Here is a 23,661-nt window from a genome sequence, read left to right as displayed (position 1 = left end):
GCGCGCGCGCGCTTGTGTACACACACAAGAAAAGGTTTCTGAGGTATCGCGCAACCTGAGCAGCCCTCTAAATACACCATCTCCCATAGTTGTTTGACTCATCCAACCCATTCATTTTGTAGGTTATAGGTAGGATTATGGTTAGGATTATGGGTTATGGTTAGGGTTATAATTTGTAGAGGTTTTGAAATAGATGACTAGAAATTAGGCACCTATAGATCAAATGGTTAGGATTATGGTATGGAGATGGTTTCTTATGTACACCCTATCTAGGTGAGGTCCTATAGAATGCATGGGTTGGATGAGTCAAACTACATGGAGATTGTGTATTTATAGTGGCTTGCTCAGGCTGAGCGATACCTCAGAAACCTTGCCCCCATATAAATAATGCTCTAATAATTAATATTGTCAATGGCCGCAATTTATATAAGATATCCAAGAGTAGTAACTAGCATATAGGTGTTGTCCATCTCAACACCATTACCCCTAGCCACATGGCACTTCTTTCATAAACTCTTTGCCCTTGCCTTGCCCACGTTTCTGATGTAGTAGGTTTTATACTTGTTTATCTGGCAAGAAGAAATTTGGTGACCTCCTACTGCCATTACCAGGTAAGAGGTAAGAGTCTGCTGTTATTTTCCTGCCTACATTTTTCATTGGTGTTGTTGTCACTGCAACGTTAGTCCAGAATTGCTGTGACCATCACAACGAATTCCATTGAAGAGATCAACGAATATTTCTTATGCACCTACATATCGTATGGAGGATGAACATTTTATTCACCTGTATGTATTTTAAACAGTGTTTCCTTTGAAGGTACTCTTATATCTTATATCACTGAATTTTTATATTGAGTATTTGAAAAAAGAGAGGGAATTAGATGGGCCAAGAGCCAATGTCTTTGACTATGGCTTGTAATAATTGTTCACAATTGTTCTGTGAAATCAATATGTTTACAAACAACTGCACTGCAACATTTTACCACATTTTATCAGCAAGGTTTTCTGATCCAGCTCTAATAATCATATTATGGCATGGTCTTCCTTGACAAGAATATACTCATATCTCTGTGAAGATAAATCAAGTAGCTTACGGAAGAATTGTTGAGGATACATGGGAGGTTCCTCTGCAAGTGCCTGAAATGATATTTGAGTAAAGCTTACTAAAAGAGTAGGAGTATTCTTAAAAGTAAATCTCAATATATTGTATTAAAAGCTTCACTCATTACCTGATGAATCAAGACAGTTGAAGGAGTCATGCCTGGCACAGTGTTAACCTCTATGACCATAACCTGCACATAGTGAAATTGTTGATGATCATGTTAATGCATGATATTTGAAAAGAAGAAAGTAATGGAAGAAAATTCAACAAAAACACTAGATTCTCTTCAAGAAGACCACAGAAAGAGAAAAAAAGCAAATATCATAAAATGATTTAATATCTCCAATCGTTTAACACGTTTTCCTTTTGAGATTAACCGATATGCCCACCTAGAATAGTTATGAATCAACTGAAGTTCTTATATAAATCCAAATACCATGTATTCCCTCGAAATTACAACATGCTACTTCCATATATGGCACACACTACTTCTATATGATATTTAGCATTTTCTTTTACTGGATACGAAAAAACAGCAAGTGGGCATGCACAATGAATAACAGCCATAAATACCCAGTCAGATCATGGAGCAAATATGTATACACGGGCAAGCAAAAATATAAGATACTTACTTCATTAAAGAAAACTACTGTTTATGTAGATCTCAACAAATTTATTCCATGAAGCCCTAATGTTTATGTAAAATTCACTGAAAACTGAATTTTACGGAAACTTCAGTTTTTTTCTATTGCAAATGAACAGTGGAACTTCTATAATGCACAGACATTAGAGTATGCTATGCTTTGTAGAGTCTGAGAAGCTGAGTTTAACTCAGTGGGGGTGATGACAAAAGTCAAGTCATAGCTAAGACCCCATCAAATCCAAATTTGGCCTCAAAATTATAAAATTATATGACTGTTTACTCAGGGAGTTGATGTTGATACAATATTCAAGACTCCGCAGTCTCATAAAAGCTCATTGGGGATTGTAATAGGCAGTGGAAATATTCTGAATAAAGCACTAGATTGGATGGTACCAAAACAAGGGCTTGTAAATACAATTTTATGGCCCCTATAAAAAATAAATAAATATAAGTTTATAGTACTTAATTAGTTTATTTCATAAATAATGTGACTGACTTCAGAATAGCACAATATTTGCATATATGTTTTTACTATAACACAGAAAAAGTTGACATGATCGATAGGACTGAGCTACCAACCCAACCATGACAAAAACCTAAGTCATTATATTAAGGCTGAGCCATGAAAGGGTCAGACTTTAGGTTTTTGAACCTCGGCCACACCGTTTATTGAAAACCCAGTTATCAATTTTCTCTTTCAGACCTTATATTTGGTTGTAGACAATTTACTGTCATTCTAGTAATTTAGCAAATCATAAGGACAAAGTGCTTTTGACGACATTCATAGGAAAATGTACCTCCCCACTGTCTACGTTGAGGAATGCATCAATGCGTGAAAATCCTTCCAGCTCCAAAGCATTTGCTATTATTTCAATGCGCTCTTTACATCTTTGCAGTGCTTCTTTCCTGAAACAAATAATAAAGTATCTGAGAAGGGTCGTGATGAGCTCTTTTAAATAACTTAACAAGGCTTGCATAATGAATAAATGATGGGAAGTATGGTGCTTTCTCTGGGAGGTATTGTATTATGAAGAAGGAAAGTCTGGGAAGTATTTTTAGTATGCAAGATTAGAAGAGTGAATAAGTAAACTAGGAGGTTGGAAAAAGTGAAAATCAACTAAAGAATAGTGGAGATGAGATAACATGTTGAAAATCAGCCTGGTGAGATAAACAAAATCAATATTCTTCTCAATTCAAAGTAGAAAATTGTCACCAGCTGTTATAACCTACAAAGTGTGACCAAGTAAATTAATTAACCAGGATTACATTTCACAAAGAAAGCATCAACAATTCATAGAAAATAAGTCTTGCAGCAGTATCTTTTGACTTCTTAATTGCAGAGAATTTCAGAACCTTGTTCATTTTAAAAAATCTATCAAGAGTGATGGTGGATAGATGGCATGTTGGTGGAAATGAATATTCTTTACAAAAACAGAACATGAGAGAGCATAGGTAGGCCTGTTGAATATAGTGTTGTTGGCTACATGTGGTGGATTACAAACTGACGCAAAAATTATATGACACATAAGGTGGCACTTATAGTGGAGTATAACCAATAGAAGCCTGGTTTAGAAAATAAAGAGGCTGTCAGTATGAAAATAAATACCATCCGTTTAATTTGAATTTTGGAAAACTTAAATAGGATTAATATTACATCCGATGGATGGCAATAATGCTTTCCTTAATGTAAAATTACAGAGAGAGAGAGAGGGAGAGAGAGAGGGAGCAACCAACAGGTTCTGAAACAGGTCATAGGCATAACTGCATGTGTCGGTTGAAGAAGGCTACCTAGAAGTTAAATGACGTAACGAGAGTTTCATTTGACAGCTTTAATCACACCTAAGGCTCAGTTTGGTTGCGTTCCTTGATCCAGAAAGGCCGAGGAACTGACACGGCAAAATAGAACAAAAGAAAAGAAAAGAAAAAGGGATGTTCTTCGTCAAGAAAAACTAGAGAAGAGACAAAATGTATACACTGAAGGAGAGTAGAATGGGTGCCGGGAGAGGGGACGGCGGAATATAGCGGTGAGGAGCAGTTAGAGAGAGATATAGAGATGGAGAGAAGAGGGGGCGGTGGGATAGTGGCGGGCGGCTGAATATGGCATTGAGGAGCAGCTAGAGAGAGAGATACGTAGAGGGATAGGGGCGGGCGGCGGAATATGGTGGTGAGAAGCAGCTAGAGAGAGATACGTAGAGGGATAGGGGGCGGGCGGCGGAATATGGTGGTGAGGATCAGCTAGAGAGAGATACAGACGGAGATGAGAAGGGGCAGCAGAATATGGTGACGAGGAGATATACAGAGAGGGAGAGGTGAAGGGGAGGTGGGATAGGTGTGGGCGGCAGAATATGACGGTGAGGAGCCGTTTAGAAAGAGATATACAGAGAGGGAGAGGAAAAGAGAGAGACGAGAGATGACTTGCTGTAAGGAGAAGGATGGCAGCGATAAAGATGGATTTTGGGTACCCAAAATCTGTGGAGAGAGAACCCTAGAGTGGAGTAGTGTTTAAAAGCACGAATGTGGATCAAAATGGGGCGAAGAAAAATCCTTGTCCACTTGGCGCGGACGCGACTAAGAACGCGGTTGATGCGGCTGAGTACTTGGTTGACGCGGTCATAACTCGGGAGAGTCAAAGATGTTTTTATTGACTTTGTAGGGCAAAACACAGAACGCGGACAAGGGAAACGGGAGTCGACTCGGGGGAGTCCATGATGATGCGGGGGAGTTTTAAAATAAAGGTGTGGAGAATCGCTGGCCATTTCACCCGACAGTGGTTCCACATAGGATTAAAAAAAATTCAAAACCCTTTTCTATGCAAAAGAATGACCATTCAACGCTAGTCTCACAGAAAATAGGGCGGAAAGTAGCACAATCGAAATGGGCCATAAGATGTGTTGAAAAATGTATTAGGTTAGTTTAGACATTACTTATATTAGTTAGGGGTATTCTAGTCATTGTATGTTGTTGCCCTAGTTTGGGCCTATATATACATCATATTCATGAGGAGCTCCCAAGTGGAGACTCTCCATCCGTCACTCCTCTTCTTCTTCATCTCTTCTAACCCTAATCTCATTTCTAACATGGTATCAGAGCCAATGGGCTGATCCTTCAAGAAGGAAAGAAGAAGAGTATCTCCCTCCATGCCATCATCCCTTTCTCTCGTATCTCGTTTTCCTCTCTTTATCTCTCTATAGTTTCTCCCTCAATTCTTCTCCTCGCTCGTGTCCTTCCCTCCTCCTCCTCCTCCTCCTCCCACTGCCCCTCTTCCCTTTCCCCTAACCCCTCCATTCCCTGCTACAGTAAGCCACTACAGTAACCCGCTATAGTACCGCTACAGTAACCTGCTACAATACCCAAATAAAATAAAATAAATCATTTCTATACCCTAGAAATCTCACTCTTTCTCTTTTATTTCGTCAAACCCATTTCGTTTTTAACCCATTTTCCCTCTATCGTATATCTCAAAACAAAACAAAAATCATGTTTGTATTACTTGTGTAAACCCATTTTGGGTTCTCCTCCACTCCAAAGCTCTCTTTATTTTCTCTTCTCTATAGCTTTTTTTGGCCTATGGCCTTTGTCTTTCTCATCTCATCTTCAAGGTGCACCCCAAGTGTTTGATGAAATGTCTCAAAGGGATTTTGTGCCTTGAAAGTGTTCTTTTTGTTTCAAGTTGAAGGCCTTTGGCCTCAACTTGAGGGGGAGTGTTGTCTTGTATTATTTCTTGTTGTTCTCTTGTGCTTGTCTTGTTGTCGTCTTCTTATCATCTCTTTCTTTCTATTACCTTCTATGTCTTTTATGTAGTTCTTCAAGGCGCGCACCAAGTATTTGATAAAATGTCTAAGAGAGGTGTGGTGCCTTGTTTGTCATCTTTCCTTTGTCTTCTTCTCTGCGGTGCACACCAAGTGTTTGATTAAATGTCCGAAAGCGGTGTAGTGCCTTATTTGTCTTCTTTTCGTTGCAAGTTGAAGGTATTTGACCTTCAACTTTAGGGGAGTGTTTTCATTTAGTTCTTTGTGTCTTTTCTTAGGAGTGTTGTCCACTTTGTTGTCTTTTCTTGAGGGGGAGTGTTGTTAGTGTTGTCTTTGTCTTCTTGAGGGAGTGTTGTCTTGTTTTCATGTCTTATTTTTCATGTCTCTTCGTGTTGTTCAGTTTTTTGCCTTATCCCTTCATGTTATCTTCTTCCTCCTTTTCCGAGCGATGGCTTCCATATCCATCGTTGGTCGGCTCTCTTACAGGCGACTGTCTTTTCCCGTCGACCTCTCCTTTCCGGGCGATGGTTTCCCCATCGTTGGTATGCTCTTTTCAGGCGACGATATTCATGCCGTCAACCTTGTCTCCAGGCGATGATGTCCCCATCGTTGGTTGGTTATCTTCCTCTTCTTATCTTCAGGCGACGATGTTCATGCCGTCGACGTTGTCACCAGACGATGGTTTCCCCATCGCTAGTTGGTTATCCTCTTCCTATCTTCTTATCTTTTCAGGTGACGATGTTCATGCCGTTGACCTAGTCTCCAGATGATGGTTTCCTCATCGTTGGTTGGTTATCATCTTTCTCTCTATCCCTTCTCTCCAGGCAACAGTTTCTACGTCGACCTTGTCTTCGATGGTTTCCCCATCAGTTGCTATCCTCTTCACTTGGCGTTGTGCTGCTTCGCCAATGTTCGTTGTGCGCACATTTGGTGTGCCTCTTTTGCTTGCTGAATTGTAGCTGTTCTTGCCATGGCGCCTCCATTGCCCTCGATATGCGGATATGTTCGTCGTGCTCTCATTCAGGGAGAGGCCCTATTTGATCGCTCTCGTTGTTGTGCTACTTCAGGGGAGCTACTCTTTTGATGGACATTGATCTCGATGTTGTTCATGGTGGCCTTTGTTTTTTTTTTTTTTTATGTTTTTCATTATGTATGTACCACACCAGCTTGAGGATGAGTGTTATACCAAGCTGGATGTGCATGAGCTTCTTGTACTTTTTTAGTTGTTGACGTAGTTCTTTGTAGCAAGCTGGAGCTTCGTAGTATATACACTCCAGCTTGAGGGGGAGTGTTGAATAATGTATTAGGTTAGTTTAGACATTACTTGTATTAGTTAGGGGTATTGTAGTCATTGTATGTTGTTGCCCTAGTTTAGGCCTATATATACATCATATTCATGAGGAGCTCCCAAGTGGAGACTCTCCATACTTCACTCCTCTTCTTCTTCCTCTCTTCTAACCCTAATCTCATTTCTAACAAGATGGAAGAGGCATGTCTTCAATAACTCACTATTCATTTAGAAAACAAGAACATACGTAGCACATAATTAATTTATAGTACTGATATAATCATCACTAGAGGAGATGATATATCGAATCATGAACAAATTGAAGCAAGATTTTAATATGAAGCACCTTAACAATCTGAAGTATGTTCTGGATGTGGAAATTTAAAGAACCTCTAACTGGATGATTTTGTCTCAATGTAAGTATGCTCTAGATATGATAAAAAAAGTTATTGAGTGTCTAATTGCATATAAAATTAATGCACCAGCTGTGTTTAGTAAGAGGATATGTGGAAATAAGGGCAACAGGCTAAGAATTCTTTATTAAATCAGAACATGGTTGGGCCATAAAAGTACGTTATAGTTACTTGACCTGAGAACATATACATTGTTAATCAAGGTTAGTTTCTCCATGATCCATGAGAACATATGTAGGCAGCAAAGATAATTATGACACTTGAATAGCGCTGCGTTAGTAATCTTGACACTAGATGTTCTGTGCTTGAATATTGTATTATGATGAATGGTTGTTTCGTTTCATCAAAGAGTTGGATTTTCTAATTATGCAAAAGAGGTCTAGTGACCTATTTAAAGATTTTACATGATATCAGATGAAAAGGCTAAAATTCTCTTTATTTGAGAAATATTTATGTTCTAACTTCTACCACAAAGGTGCAAAAAGATAACCACCACAAACAAATAGCAGAATATTGTCACAATACAACATAGAACATCATCTCTCTTGATTATGCTGAAAGCCACATGTAACATACTAAATGTGTGCATTAATCATAGAGATACTCAATTTCAAGGCTCTTAGACTTACGTGGCTTTCAATGCCCTTGAAAAGAAAACAAGTGTATAATGGGATGCAAAAAATATATATTTACATAAGCAATTAATAGGAAAAGTAGTTTAGCCTCCAGAATTTAATGTTTCACTTGACATACCTCATAATAGAGGTTGGAGGCGGAGTTAGATTGATGCCAGTTCCACCTGTAAAACAAACCATTATTAATAATATCACACAACACCGGTGCAAATTGGGTTCCTTGTCATTAATATAGTAATGGGCAATACATACTAAAAGGTCTAAAGAAGGAACGTGCCTTAAAGTATATAACTGGTAGATGTATATTGCATGAAAACCAATTTACAAAGCACATTACATAGTCTCTAAAGAACTTATTTCCTATGAAATAAAGACTTTAAAATCCATTGCATTCAGTAAATGCACATAAGAATCTATTTCTTCAATTAAATCATTTGAAGAATAGTTGGTCATGCTTACCTCCTTTGTTCAAATTATTTGTAAGTCAATTTTCGTGCTCACTCTACATGAATGCTTCAGAAGATTTTATTGATTTAAGAAATCAAATTCTTGTTCCAACCCATATTTTTCACAACATCTAACAAGATTAATGAAATCCTACTCCCATGTCAATGGCCTAGTAAATTCTCTTGTATATGAATCGATCAATAAGTTGGAAGCATGTTCCACAATATAAATTCTCTTGATGAGCATTGTATAAACATGAACCATTACTCATTTTATGTTGTGGATTTGTTCAATGTATTTTTCTACATGATCTGAGAAAAGGACATAAAGTAAAAAAAAAATAGTAAACGATAACATCTCTTTTGGTTTTTGAATGTCGTAAAGGGTAACATCTCTCTGAATCAATAGGTAATGCAAGAAATATTACAGAAAAAGAACTCCAGATTTTGAACCTAAAATCTTCAATTTTAAGGAGTACTTTCACTTGAAGTGAGTCTCTAGAATTCTCACCATGAATGCCTCTACAAGAAGGCACACTGAGTAGAACTCATTAAGAAATCCCAGAAATGCTTTGAACCGAGTCATGGTAACAGTCAAATGAACTAGAAGATCAAAGTCTAAAGGAGCATGGAGATCAAATCATGGATGTGTTGGACCATCTAGACAATGGTGACTCATGATATATGTATTGCTAATATGTTTTATTCAATGGGCTGGATGCATATCTTAGACAAGCACTTGGGTTTTTGAAGAAAACTGCAAGATTGATGAAGAGAAATCCAATAAATTCAGGCCCGGGTGCCCTTCTATTTTCAAGGTTACAGAAAAAAAAGTTCAAGCCGTTCACTGTCATCATTTTGGGGGCGAGTTCCCTCCAGTCCAGGGAAGGATTCCTATGATGAGATCCACCAGCCACCTAGAGGGCTTACAAACAAAGCCAAAAAGAAAGAGGGGCCGAATAGAAGAATTTTGGAATCCCATTGATTATATATAATCATGGTGACATCAGTAGGGGACCTACAAATCATATTTTGTCTGATTTCCCCATCAATTTGGGATAATGCTCCATTTCCTAGGGCTCCTGCATTCCTACGGTTAGTACTCCATGATAAATTACAACTAGTAATCACCTTGATAAAAGGAAAATTTTCTGGTAGGACTCCAAATATTTGTATGTCTTGAGTACAATATAATTTATGCTTGCACTGTTCTTGGTCTTCTCAGATTTGGTTGTTCTTTCTTTGGTATATTCAATATATATACTAATTTATCCGATTTTGCTAGTATAGAAGATATCTGGTGGTGGTGGTGGCAACTTTCGCTTGGCAACAAGACAAAAGATGCCTTTTGAATATTCTGTTTCCTACTGTCTTTTGGCTAATTTGGAAGGAAATAAATTTTAGGGTGTTTAATGGATCTTATAATAGCATTAATGAAACTATCAATGCTATTCCTATTGAAGTTTCTAAAGAGTCCATTATGTTCAGTTGTTTCCTTGGGTTTTTTCTCTCTGATCTTGTTTCTGACTAACCTGGTGCTTGCAAGGTTTTTGTTGAGTACGATTTTAAGGTTGCTAAATGGCATCAACCTTCGATTGGCATAAGAAGTAAAGTTTTCCCTACAGAAATGGGAGAGTGAAGGAGGGCTGGATCTGGTGGCATTATCACTTATTCCAAAGGAAAGATGGTGTTGTCATATGCTGGTTCTACTAATGGCACTCGAGCTAATGATACAAGGGGTGGTTGGAAAGGACTCGGCTTTTTGCATGGCCTTGTAATCAACATGGTCTGAATTTGAAGCAATTTGTTGCTAGTCGTAAATTGACTTCAAAAGATGTGTCCTCGGTGTTTCTCCCGAATGTTTATGAAATGGAGTTGTGGTTTAGCATCTTTGTTAAGTGTCACTTTACCATATACATAGGGGGAAAACTCTTTGGCCCACTGTTTAGCTGATTTTGGGTTCTCCCGCAATGATGTGGTTACTTGGTAGATGGTAGTGCATGCCTTTTCTGTAATTACACTTTTCGGGGGCCGTTCTCGAGGCTTGAATTTTTTGTTGTAATTCTCCTATTCTTTATTACAATTTTCTTTTATTTGCTCAGAAGAATTAATATTTATTCAACTCTTTGTCTTTATGCTTTTATAGAATAAGAATTTGAGGTTTTTATCATTTTACATACTCAACTAGACCACAACTTGAGATTTGAGAAAATCAATTTATAGTTATCGATTATCTTTAGGAAAAACGTTGACCGTATAAGAACAGTTATAGCATGCCCTCATTATTGTTCAACAATTGTGGCATTCCATTGTTTTCCATTTCTAGTTTCTAAAAATATTCATACACACAATAGGGACCTAGCAAAAAGCTTTTTGTTTTCTATGTTCTTAAATTTCTCATTTTCTTTTCCCCTTTTTTTGGATTTCTTTGGTTCAAAACCCTCAAAGGAGATATGAATGGGAAAGAATGTATATATATATATATATATATATATATATATATATATATATATATATATATATATATATATATATATATGTCTCATGGTTATAAAATTAGATTCTACCTCTTCATTAATTAAATTCAGATGTGTAGGCAACCATCAAATCATGCATTAGAAAAAACTGTCTATCATGAGTAAACATGGAAGAAGCATACCTTGGAATTTCTCCTCAAGAGATAAAATATCACCAGATTCCTTTATAGTAATACTAGGACTCAAGGAACACATTGCTCCTCGTTTCCCAATAACACCAACTGTCACTTCAACCCATCTATTACGTGCTTCCCATATGATGCGTTGTTCACTTTCATTAGTTGTTTTGGATGAAACAATTATTTGATCAGTTTCAATAAAAGGTTCAAAGATTAATAGCTCCGGTGGAGGGTTTGGCATCTCAATCATCCCATGTGCCTAAGCAATTATATAAACAAGTTATTTAGCATCAAATATTAGCAGCTAATTGTTTTTACCATTAATAATAGCAAATATCACAAATTAAAATACTATTTATCTCTATATATGAACATTCTCCATTAAACCATTTTTTAAAATCTCAATTGAATGGTGATTTCAATCATTACAAATTTATGTATAAACATAAACATTTAAGTTTTCATAGTCGAATGTTTGTTGCCACTTGCCAGAGTAGATTGAGAAGTAGATTTATAAAAATAAAAACCCTAGAAAAAACAAGCAATTCAAAAGCATGCACTCTGATTGCAAACCTTTGATTTGCTGATATACGAAAGGAATAAAAATTTTGCATGATAAAATGCTTATTAAAAATTTAGAACATGTAAACGTAACCATCTACAGTATAAAATCTAAATGTAAGCATAAAGTTTAGAGACTAGCAACATTCAATTCATTAGGAAGAAAAAGAATGAGGAAGAAAGAGAAGAAAAGAAAGAATAGAGGAAAGAATTTTCGTGGTGGCCGAATCCCAAATCCTATGACTTCAAGCTTCTATAATATTTCTTCATCACTATACCTGCCATTAGGGCCATCCATGATGGGCCTTAGCCTAAATGGGCCTTACCCTAATAACATAAAATAAACAAAAGCAGATTACAAAAGACATAAATAAAAATCTAACTAAATTTAACTCTTAACTAGAGCACAGATGCAATCCATGCCCCTCCTGGAACAAATATTACAAAACCGAATGTGTGCAAGTGCCTTCATGAATATGTCTACCAACTGATCTGTTGATGTTACAATGAAGTAGACATCAGTTTTCTAGTGATATTTTCAAGGGAAAATGACAATCTACTTTAATATGCTTTATCATTTCATGAAACTTCTAATTACTAGAAATGTAATTATCATCCTGATTATCCCAGAACATCTTCATTGGCTTGTAGATTTTTTTAAACAAGTGATAAATATAAACCGATGAAAAAATACAACAGGAACCATTCCCCTCACAAAGAATATGAGAGAGGAAACACCGATAGGGAACAACTAGGTCCTTCATCTCTTTGAATAACCGCCAATATCCCCAAGGGCAACGCGATTCCCCCTTGAGCCATTTGATAGTATTGATTGAGTCACCTTCAATCCAAACCATGGATATAAACTTCCACTGAAACTAACATAAAATGACCGAAATGTTTCTGTTTTCATCCCCACCGAAATACATTATACATACCAACACCGAAACGCTTACCAAAACCTAAACCTTAAGTGTATTACTGGTACACTCTATCAGTATGTGTTACATGATTATATTTATATGAATCACATGTGAAATGTGGTGTATGTATTGTATATTCCCTATAAGACAATAGACTGAAATAAATAGGGAGGATATAGCCATTATGTGATCAAAGGCTCCAGACTCGATAATCCGGGGCGGACTGGTAGGGAAAGACCACGTGGTGGGCGGAAGCTACACCGACTATGCAAATGATAAAGAGTTTGTGTCCATCTGAGTCCTTAATAAGTGACAGAAACGTTCCACCTCGGTAGGTGTAAATCTGTCTAAAGAGATGGAATTGGGATGAGTAGAGGACGTGCATTGAGAAGATGAGCTTGTGAAAGGAGGACCACACTAAAACGACGGTTCTGAAAGCGAGGTGGACAATCGCTTAGTTTCCAACAAGTCTCTCTAGTATGTTGGGTTTTGCTACAATGAACGCATTTCAGTTTGTCCTCGTCATCCAAGGATTTCTGATTTCCTATCTTGTTGCAATGGTTGTATGGTCGTGCTACTCAACAGCAAATTTTTCTGGAAGAAGACATTTCTGTCCCATGACACCCCATGTTAAATCAATAAAAAATGGGTTTTGAGCAAAAAAAAAAAATGTTCTGATGCCTTTCATTCCTAAAACAATTACATATGAGGGAATACTGTAAATGGCCGCACCAAAGTATTTGGAGGCAGAAGATAAAACACAGCATCATGAACCCTAAACTATATAAGCAAATGGGTAAAATCATATTCACCAATAGTAACTCCTTAGTGAAGTACCATAAAGAAAGTTTGATAGCTGGTCACAATTTGTGTGAGAGATGATTACCTTCGACAAACTATTGGAAGGAAGTTGTAGAAGGCATTTCTGTAATGCAGTTGCGTACACTGCAAGGTCCTTGGCAGAGCTGTAAGAATAGTATAGTTAGCACAAAAGACTCTAGGTAGTTCCGTACCAACATAAATTATATATGAGGAAATATTCTATGAGATGAGCTCATGCAAATCATATTTATTTTTCACAATTCATGGCCACTAATTAGAACAGAGAACAGAGAGCAATGATTGACTACTTATTTACCATAGTCTAGCAACTCCAGTTGAGCATCCATCTCGGGCTGGTTTCACACATAATGTGTTAGATTGAAGGTTTGTGGTCAAATCATGCCAAATATCAGTAATAGATGCATTCAGTAGCTCATCTTTTCTCCGGACATCCTTATGTATGGTCAGAATTCCAAAATTTCTTAACTGTCCATACAAACAGCAGTTTATGCTTAATTCAAGAAGAATATTCAAGTTCAGGAAAAAAAATGATGGAAATTGAAAATTTTAATGAAAATATTTTAAAATGAACTGCAAGAAAAAATTGATACTCATAGCCATAGGCGAGAAACATCTTCACTAATCACTCCAAAAGATAATAATTGAGACAGTACCGTGTGAATTTCAATTTTCAAGCTCAGAGAACAGACAGTAAGATATTAATATAAGAACTAGTTTCCTTGCGGAAGTTTAAAGTTGTTGAGACTCCATTAAGTCAGAAGAGCAAAGAGAAATGACTTGAGGCATGAGGGTAACATTTAAATGCAGAAGAAATGATGAGTCAGAATAGTCAAGAGAAAACGACTTGACACTTGAAGAGTTGAAGGTAACACTGAAATGATATGCCAGATGCTAATTGACAACTCGACGGGTCAGTAGAGGACATCTGCGAACATTTAAAATTTGGAAAACAATTAGTGCTAAGAAAGTTCATTCATAAGAAAGAGTTTAATCATAATTTAGCGTATGAATTAAGAACTCAGAAAAGAGCAGCATGACAGTTCCCTGGAGAAGAAGAGTACACAAAACCATATGACCACTTGAGAATAAGAAGAGTACACGAATCCATATGACCCCTCGAGTATTAAGGATAGCTGAACTTATATGGAACCTCAAAGAGTAATCTAATACTTAATACTTAATACTGGAGGTTCCATATAAAGTTCAGCTATCCTTAATACTCGAGGGGTCATGTGGAACCTCAAAGAGTAATCTAAATTGAGGGAAGATAGATATACCACATCTATAACTCTGCTTCATTAACCATAATAACTCTGCTTCATTAACCAAATTTTTAGGTCTCTTGGGGAATTACTTTTGTGCCAGGGAATTGAACCTCAGTCATTAATTTCCAAGCGCTCCTGTATATTAGATATTTTCCCAAATACTTGACTGAGATCCGCAGAGAATCCCACATGCCTTGTAAGAAACTCATATGCTGGGACAAATTGGCAGTCTCATTCACAATTTGTCGGTGCAGTTAGGACTTAACTCACTGTTGAAGGATTACAACTCCCAGTAGTTTTAGAAAGAAATTGTGCCATACCATAACATATCCAGGTCTGGCATGGTTATTGATATATGCTCTAGCTATATTTAACTGACTTTCAGAGCAGTCTCTAAAATATACTACCATTGTATTATTTTTCATACATCCTCTTTGAATAGGTTTTATTTCTGTGTTCATCGCGTCCTGTGGTCATCCAAATGTTAAATATCTAGATGAAAAACGCAAAAAAGACAATCACTGTTTTGATTTCTTCCTCCTGATTTGGGCCCAACGGGTGCCACTTGAATGTGATCGAGTATGACCAGACTGGAAAACAGAAGTCTTTCCCATTTCCCTTGGCCACACATTGATTGGATGATCTTAGCCCCTTGATCAATTAGGCCTCATTTAGGGTTCTGCCATGATAAGGTATTTACTTTCCTAGGCCTCAATCTTACGGTTGGGATGTCAGTTTGGGATATGACTTGGACCATTTGGGTTGCCTTAAGATGGCCCATAAGATCAAAAGTTCAAATTAGACACATGTGACGTAATATTGATTTTTAAGAGTTGGACCTAATGGTGATAGACCATGTAGTCAGACTCTATTTAAATAAATGGCACCAAGTAGAAGAAACATATAACAGCAAATATATTAAAACTTCAACAGACACATCGTTCAAAAATTCAGAGAACAACCTTGTAAATCTTTGAAGACTACATGGAATACATATAAGTTAGTTTACCGTACATGACCAAGAGCAAGAGACGTAGCCACTTTATCCATACATATTTTGGAAGCCATGACACCAGGACCTGCATCATGTAAGAAATAAAAGATAAGGTCCAACTATATACAAAGGATTATGGTTAAAAAGAAACTTTTCAAAACCATTTTTTGAAAGCTTCAACCTGTATAAGGAACTCCTGCAGCCTCTAGAAGAGATTGAAGGGTACCATCTTCACCAATACCACCATGTACTGTCAAAGGCATTTGTTGATGTTGCTCATTAAGGACAAGACAAATGAATATTATGAAATATACATCAACAGCTACAGTGAGGTCATTTTTACATGATACATGTGGTCTTATATCATTTACATTTATTTCCTTTAAAGGGAATTATCCAATAAAATTCATGTTATTGTATTCAAGGAGTAGAGTTATTTGGGTCAGTTTTATTTACTATTTAGACATAAAAGTTAAAACAAAGTAAGTTTCGCATTTAACATTCAGTAATTAGTAAATATACTATCTGGCAGGAACTATATAGCCCACAGCCTCAACTGAACTTAGTTTTACAATGCTATTCATTATTTTTTTTCCTGGAGTATCTTGAGGCAATCTGTTTGTCCTTCAGTTTCTCTTAATTACGTTAATTTATTATTTTAAAGAATGTATACGGACACAGTATAATCTCAATCATCAAGATGAATGCACTGTATTTACTTTCAACTAGATATTCTGATATTCTCAGTGTCACTCATTCACATAGAGCTCCATTTGGATCACCTTTCTCATGATTGCCACCCATAACTTGATCAAGCAGACCGTAAATGAATTATACCTAGTAGGCTCCACTGATCCAAGTGTGCTTCTGATGCATCAGTGAGGATGGCCCAACAAGGCGTCGTATGCGTGGGGGCCATGGTCCACCAAAGGGTCCATGTAATCCTTATGGAACCTTATTTATTTATTTGTTAGTTTCACTTTTTTTGAAGATACAGTAGTTCGACAAAAAAGGGTATTAGTTTCTTTTATATTTATAGTAGTTGGGCATAAAGGGTATTATTTTCTTTCATTATGTACAAGGACAAGTCGTACGGTTAAAGTGGGGAGAAAATCCAAGAAAGTTACGATTTATTTTTCATCATGGAAATCGACTCGTTTCCAAAACTTGGGCCTGCTTAAATTTTTTTGAAAAAATTTATATTTTTAGGTCAGTAAAATTTTTAAAAAAAATCCCTCAGCACACACTGATATTGGAATTGAGAATTAAAGGAGATTATTATTTTCTTTCATTATGTATAAGGACAAGTCGTACGGTTAAAGTGGGGAGAAAATCCAAGAAAGTTACGATTTATTTTTCATTACGGAAATCGAATAATTTCCAAAACTTGGGCCTGCTTAATTTTTTTGAAAAAGTTTATTTTTTTAGGTCATAAATTTTTTAAAAAAAATCCTTTAGTAGACACTGATATTGGAATTGAGAATTATGGAATTAATATTCATATTCCCTTGTTTCAATAATGTCACTTCACCTAAGTTGTAAAATCTGTTTCGTTCGCCTTTTCGTTTTGGCGACCGGAACGGAACACTTATGTGTTTTGGCCGTTTCGTTCCACGTTTCGGTCGAAACTTTTGGTTCTGCTTTCCAGAGGGAATTTTTTTTAATAGTTAAAAATATGAAAAAAAATGCAAAAAAAAATAAAACAGAAATTGTTAGAAAATTAGAGAAACTTGAAGAACGTAAAAGAAGTTTAGAGTAGATCTTAGTTGGTGGGAAAGTGTGTAAATGAAGCTTGTAAGAGAAGGGTGAAAGAGAAGAGTGTGGAAATACAATGGTTAATGGGGAATGCTTGTGGATGCGAAAAGACGGAAAACACCCCTCCGTCTGCTATAAAACGGTCATAAACAGTCATAAAATGAGGGAAGAATGGTCCAAAAACAGTCCCAACAGCTATAATGGCATTCCCATAATTTTTTAAAATTTTTTCTGTCTTTTCAGACAATTTCGGCCTAAACGGAACGAAATAATTAGAAATTCCATATTAGATGAGAAATCCAAAAAAAAGGAAAGAGCTGATAAAAAAAGAAAATAAAAACAAATAATTAGAAATTCCATATTAGATTACTTCATAGGTACAACCATTAAAAGCTAGTTATGACAAGAAAAGACAAGTTGTGGATCGTGCAAAAACCAATATTTAGCCAGCCATGCCTTGTAGACAAGTTGTGGATCATGCCACAACCAATATCTACAAAAACATTTGTCTAAATTAGAAATGGATAATAGTTTTCAAGCCAACTATTGATCTTCACACTGGAGAATTCATGACATTTCAGTAAATATCTATGGCCTATGAATGAATAATGATGGAAGAATAAAGACACTAAAAAGAGGGGAAGTTACATTAGGATACACTATGGTTCAGAAATGAAACCTGCAATGAACACTGTAGCTTGAACCTCCTTAGCATGCATGATCCACTCTCCCAGTGAATATTTGATTGGGGGGTCATCGGATATGTCAAACCCCGCAAACCATTTTTGTTTATTTAATCCTTCCATAAGGTCAATCATCACTTGGTTCCGTAATTGAGAGGTCAAAGCGGCCCTATCGGGTTCAATTGCCTCTATGCATGCAGCAAGAACTTCTTCTGCAGTATGCCTTAACACAAGTGAATAACTGCAGCCAGAAATGGATCTTATTTAATACAAAAAATAATATCAAATAAGAGAGTTAAAAATCCTGAGAAGAACAAGTAAAAGGTCTAAAGAAATACAAGATTCATTACATGCTACAAGTATATAAATAACAATGTGGGCTCAACATGTTCAAAGGTGTAGTGTACAGTCAGGAAACACCATATAAATGCTACTCATATGCTTGAAAGGCATGTGATACTTACATTTTAAAGAAATTATAATTTGATAACAGTTCATACTCATAAAAGTGTGAATATAATGATGTTTGATTTAACTTACAAATGTTATACAAATAACCCCTAGTTGAGGTTTTAAATTAACTTAAGAATATTCCTGGGTGTGAGATGTAAGGTTTAAAATTTTGGCAGTGTGTGTGAACTAAACTAATTCTACGAACAGCTACTTATCTAATTATTTCCATAATTCTTAACTTTTAAATGAAAAAAATAAAAAAACAGAAAATGAAAAAGATATGGAAACTAAAACTAAATGTTACATGTGCGCGCTAGTGTCTGAATTCACATGAAATGGTCTGTATTCATACAAGATTAGATTTCTATTCAAGACACACGGCACATATGTGAACCAACCAAGCCCCATGGATGGGCTTGTGCTATAGATTAGGAGTTTGAATCTCTCAAGCCTGTTCAGTCACTGGAAAATCAAGAAATGCTGCTTATGTCAAAGGTGCTCAACAACCCATTCAAACAATGACAAAAATAACTGCAAAAAATTGCGTAAAAGAAGAAAATATCACCATAACATTCCACGCCATATGTAATCAAAATCCATTTTCAAGAGTGAAGAAATGAAACATGCACAGAGATTAGGTAAGAGAAGTAATAGATTAGGGTAAAATAGGAAGAGTAAGAGAGACCCAAGGAGAGTGAGAGAAATGAACTTAGGAAGAAGAGAATGGTGTCTATTTTCCAGATCTTCCCTGCTCCTCCAACTTCTCCCCTCATTTATTCTACCCAAGGCCTTCTAGTTGGCCCAACCAGCATATTCCTTTGCCAAGGGTTGAAAATCCTAATATTCATCTCAAAAAACTACCTCTCATTTTATTATTCCCACGTCTATGAAAGAAAACCTCTTCATTGTCATATGTTTTCTCCCTTTGGTTAAGAGGCTGCTTCTTTTATTTTATCACTTATAGTTACTGTAATAGAAAAATACCACAAGGTTTATCACTTGAAACTTTCATTCCTATGGGTACCTCTACTCAAATTTGAAAATAACTTCATCTCAGCACGTAGGATTGGTGGACCACCCTCCATCCTGCCACAAGGAGTGAAATTTGTGAATGAAACATTACTTGTATGTATAAAAGTAGCAAAGGAGGAAAATGGATAGACTGGCAAATTTTGGGCGGATTTAACAAGTTTGGCACATTCCTCTCATGAGAGCACAACTGAGTCACTAGTACAAGTAGCATGTTGCGGAGTGCCAATAGAGGCAGTCTGAGAAGTATCATCACTGTCATCACTATACATTACTTGATTCAACCAAGATGATTTTCCATATTTGTCATAGCATTTGTCTGAGTTATGATTAGATCGCCGACAATGAACACATTAGCGATTACCATGGCCTTGAACTCCTCCACCTGACTGACAACCTCAACCTATGGCAAAATCACCATGGCCTCGACCAACATTACCTCGTCCTAAAGTAGGAAAGGTAGACTTCAGTTTGGGAAGATGAAGGGGACGAGAGTCCGTGGAGCCATTCCTCTTACTTGGGTCAGTGATATGAGGTCCTTGTAGTTAAATTAAGTGTTCCTTGAGAAACTAAGGAAACTTTGACAGATTGTGCCCAAAGACGGAAGTTAGGGCCCGTTTGGATACCTCATATTTTGTATTTGGATTTGGATTTGAGTTTTGAATAAAAAATGAATAGATCCGCCAGCTCAAGTTGAGGGAGACAAAGAGGGAAGGGGGTACTTCCAACTGGAGGGAGAGGTTGAGGAGCAAAGAGGGTGAAGGAAACTACCAGATCTTTGGATTTCCAATTACTTATTTCCACAGCATATTTGGAAATCTGATTTTTTTCACTGTCAGTCGCTGATTTGGAAATCCAAGGATTTTATCCGGATCCAAATCACAATGCAAAATGGGCTGCAAATGTGAGAAATCAAAATCAAAATCTTCTTGGCATCCAAACGGCCCTTAGGACCATTTAGTTTAATAAAGGTAAGCCGGATGGCAGGAACTCTGAGAATTGTTGGCGTGCTTTGAGCCCTATTGGAGAGTCACAAGAAATTTCTTTTGCATTTCACATTTCACAACACAATAGATTAGCAACCAAATAAAGCAACAGACACGAATAGCAGCAGATCACAACAAATGCACACGCTGACCACTAGAACAAGGACAAATATACAACAAGTAATAGAGTTGGAGTTGTTGGATGTTAAAGTACTAGAGGGGAGAGAGACAGAAAGAGAGAGAGAAACAGAGAGACAGAGAGAGACAGAGAGACAGAGAGAGGGGGAGAGGGGGAGTTAACGGTATAGTTCCCACGCTGGGCTATTCCAATGTTAATAATAAAACCCTATATGACATTGAAAAGACATAAATACCCCCAGATACAATGTAATTCCCAGACAGGAAATAACTCTTATTTCCTACAGAGTGGTACTTCAGTCCAAGGAGGAAGGACGGGCATATAGTGAAGCTACATATAGGCACACATGCACAACAGTCCGCAAAAGTTTAAAGACAGGACACAATATACTGTTGTCCAAGCAGATTATAATAGTTCATATTTAAAGAACTAAGCACTAAATAACATGAACCACCAGCCCACAAAATAATCATTAGAGGCCTTTTTGGCTTTTTCAAGGCATGACAGTCCACAATCAACATGAAGGGACTGCAAAGCATAGCACGAAACAACAGTCACAAATGAGGTAAACCAGCCCACAAGAAGGGCGTAACATCCCAAAGATGTTTAGAGATCAGATCCATGTCACAATTCGTATTACTTGATAAGTACCAGTCCCTTAAAACAGTCCTTTTTAATTAATTATGGTCATTAAAGGCATCCACCTCTTCATTCACACTGAGGATGGAAGACAAAGGATCTGCAATGGATGGAGCACAAAGTCGTCCATGATTGGGCTACGTGAGAGGAGTGGAGGGCACCGACTTAGGTAGGTATTGAGAATGAAGGTAGGGTATGGAAGTTGGGGTTCGGTGAAATGGTAGGAGAGATTTAGTTTTTGAATTGATGACTAGATTTAGTGAAATGTTCAAAGGAGTGGGATGAGCGTTAGGGTTAGGATTTACGAAGGGAGTATGTGGTGAGGTAGGGTTTCGAGGAGAGGTTGAGTTGGGACTAGGTCTAGGGTTTCAAAGGTAGTATGTGGTGGGGTAAGTTTTCGAAGGGGTGAGAAAATAGGGTTTTGATTTGGGAAGATGGTGCGATCCTCCAATAATGGAGGGCCAAAGGAAAGAGAAGAAAGCAATCCTCTGATAGAGGAGGTGGCAAAAGAACTTGATAGCAGAAGAAGCAAAAGAGAAAGAAATAGAAAGATTAGATCTTAGCCGTCATCTTGGAATCCACGATTGACATGATCTGATACCATGCCAAAGTATAGCTCCATCCCAATCAGATATTTGATGTTGGAGAAATAGATGTAACCAAGGAAGAAGAATAGAAAGAATTAATGTGGATTAGAGCTCCATCCCCGTGATTCTATTATATCAATAATATACAACTTAAAATACATACAAGAATTCCATTAGGGCCTTCCAATGATGGGATATATCAATTATTAGACATAAAGAATCAACTCTACTGAACATAGAAGTGTGTCGTATGCATACTGAGCCCTATCTAACTTGTGTTACTCCAACATGAACAATAATCTAGTTCTGTACAGATAAATTAACATGTCATGAACCAGATCTATGTATTTCTTACTCTTGCATTTAAAATGGGGGGAAGAGAAATTTGGTATCTGGCCATGAAATCAACACTTACGGTAAAGACCAAACTGTTCTGGACTGGGTCTCAAGGTCCCCCTTAGCATGACGCATGATCGATGAATACCCGTTTTGAGGAGCAACCAAACATGGAGTTACGTCAAGCTGTGGCCACAAGAAACACAGAAACCAAGACATAATCAATCCCAAAATGTGATTGAATCAAAACACAATCTGAAATAGGAAATTTGACCTTCAAGACAGCTAAAAGCCTAACATGCACAAAGGAACGACAAATATCTTTTTTTTTTTGAAAGATAGTCACAATGAAAATGTCCAAGGCTGCTTGAGGAAAGGAACGACAAGTATCAATGCAAGAAATAATATGATAAGGTAGATGACTTGATTAATGTCCACATATATGAATTGAGTTATGCAACACAATATTCAACTTGAGAAAATGTCAACAAGCACCATGATAGAGAGAAGAAATCTTGAATTGGAAATTCAGGTAAGAAATTCAAGTAATCAAATAAGAAATTTCTCTAAATATGGTATCTGAAGTATCGACCCAAAGCATCATTTAAAGTTCAACATTCACAATGATAGAGGGAAGAGAACTTGAATTTGAAATTCAAGTAATCAAATAGCAAATTTCTCTAAATATGGTATCTGAAGTATCGACCCAAAGCATCATTTAAATTTCCATATTATAAAATCTAAGGCCCTCAAGATATTCAGTAATCATCATGGTCTAGTCCTTCTAGAATTGGATGATAGGTTTTGAGAGAAAAAAAACAAATAGAAGCAATTTGCAGATGATCATATACCTCAATATTTAGAAGACAAACACAAAGCACTTTAATTTTTGGATATACAAAATATATATGTCTCCTACACTGAATAAAAATTTGCAAGGATGCATATTTTTTCGAAGCCATGACATGGCTTAAACATTGATCAACGCTCTCTGTCTGTACCATGGAAATATGTGGTTTAAACATTGCTTAACGCTCTCTTTCTGTACCATGGAAATATGTATCACCCAATTCACGAGCATGTTGTCTATATGACTATACATGTATTGTTTCGGCCTCTTAGCAGTACGCTAAATGATACAAATAATTTGAACCTAGTGTGGCCCCGACTGGGCTAGTAGGAAAATCATTGATGGTATTGTCATCATTAATAAAGTTAATGATTCGATTAGAAGACGTAGCTGTCACAGAATATTTCTTACGTGGTCGGTGGTCCAGAGGAAGCCTATGAATGGTTGGAATGGTCGAAAAAAAGTGCTTTGGACTAAAGGAAAGGAAATGGATTCATTGGTGTCTCTCTTCGATCCTCTTCTTCATCCTCAAATGGAGGCAAATGCGGACATTTGGCTCCATTAGGGACCATTGGCAAGTGGATCCTTCATCACCCTTCCTCTTCATTTTATCTGTGAGTCTATTTGTTGCATTTTTAGAAAGCCATTATGGTTAGCTTTCTGAGGGAATTCAAGTACCACTCGGTG

The 23,661-nt window shown here is 36.9% G+C and overlaps 1 protein-coding gene across 4 annotated transcripts in view; it reads right to left on the bottom strand.

Annotated features, from left to right (window-relative positions):
• Positions 1 to 804: 804 nt before the first annotated feature.
• LOC143849785 (D-alanine-D-alanine ligase family) overlaps positions 805 to 23,661 on the bottom strand; it is a 61,824-nt gene continuing 38,967 nt past the window's right edge. For 2 of the 4 annotated variants that reach the window (XM_077358974.1, XM_077358975.1), the window contains 11 exons: positions 22,204 to 22,310; positions 17,952 to 18,196; positions 15,699 to 15,767; positions 15,538 to 15,602; positions 13,554 to 13,723; positions 13,302 to 13,380; positions 10,935 to 11,190; positions 7,948 to 7,993; positions 2,542 to 2,650; positions 1,229 to 1,291; positions 805 to 1,136 (listed from right to left, as the gene is read on the bottom strand). In XM_077358974.1, the coding sequence (XP_077215089.1) occupies positions 1,023 to 1,136; positions 1,229 to 1,291; positions 2,542 to 2,650; positions 7,948 to 7,993; positions 10,935 to 11,190; positions 13,302 to 13,380; positions 13,554 to 13,723; positions 15,538 to 15,602; positions 15,699 to 15,767; positions 17,952 to 18,196; positions 22,204 to 22,310 (1,323 nt within the window). In that variant the 3' untranslated portion in view covers positions 805 to 1,022. Of the gene's footprint in view, positions 1,137 to 1,228; positions 1,292 to 2,539; positions 2,651 to 7,947; positions 7,994 to 10,934; positions 11,191 to 13,301; positions 13,381 to 13,553; positions 13,724 to 15,537; positions 15,603 to 15,698; positions 15,768 to 17,951; positions 18,197 to 18,859; positions 18,940 to 22,203; positions 22,311 to 23,661 lie in introns of those variants that run through there. The other 2 variants (XM_077358976.1, XM_077358977.1) reach the window with 2 other exon arrangements.

Source organism: Tasmannia lanceolata, unplaced genomic scaffold, assembly GCF_043159265.1.
Source record: "Tasmannia lanceolata isolate RefF3 unplaced genomic scaffold, GAP_Taslan_0.1 ptg000018l, whole genome shotgun sequence".
Classification (NCBI taxonomy): Eukaryota; Viridiplantae; Streptophyta; class Magnoliopsida; order Canellales; family Winteraceae; genus Tasmannia; species Tasmannia lanceolata.
This window is presented reverse-complemented; position numbering and strand designations above follow the sequence as displayed.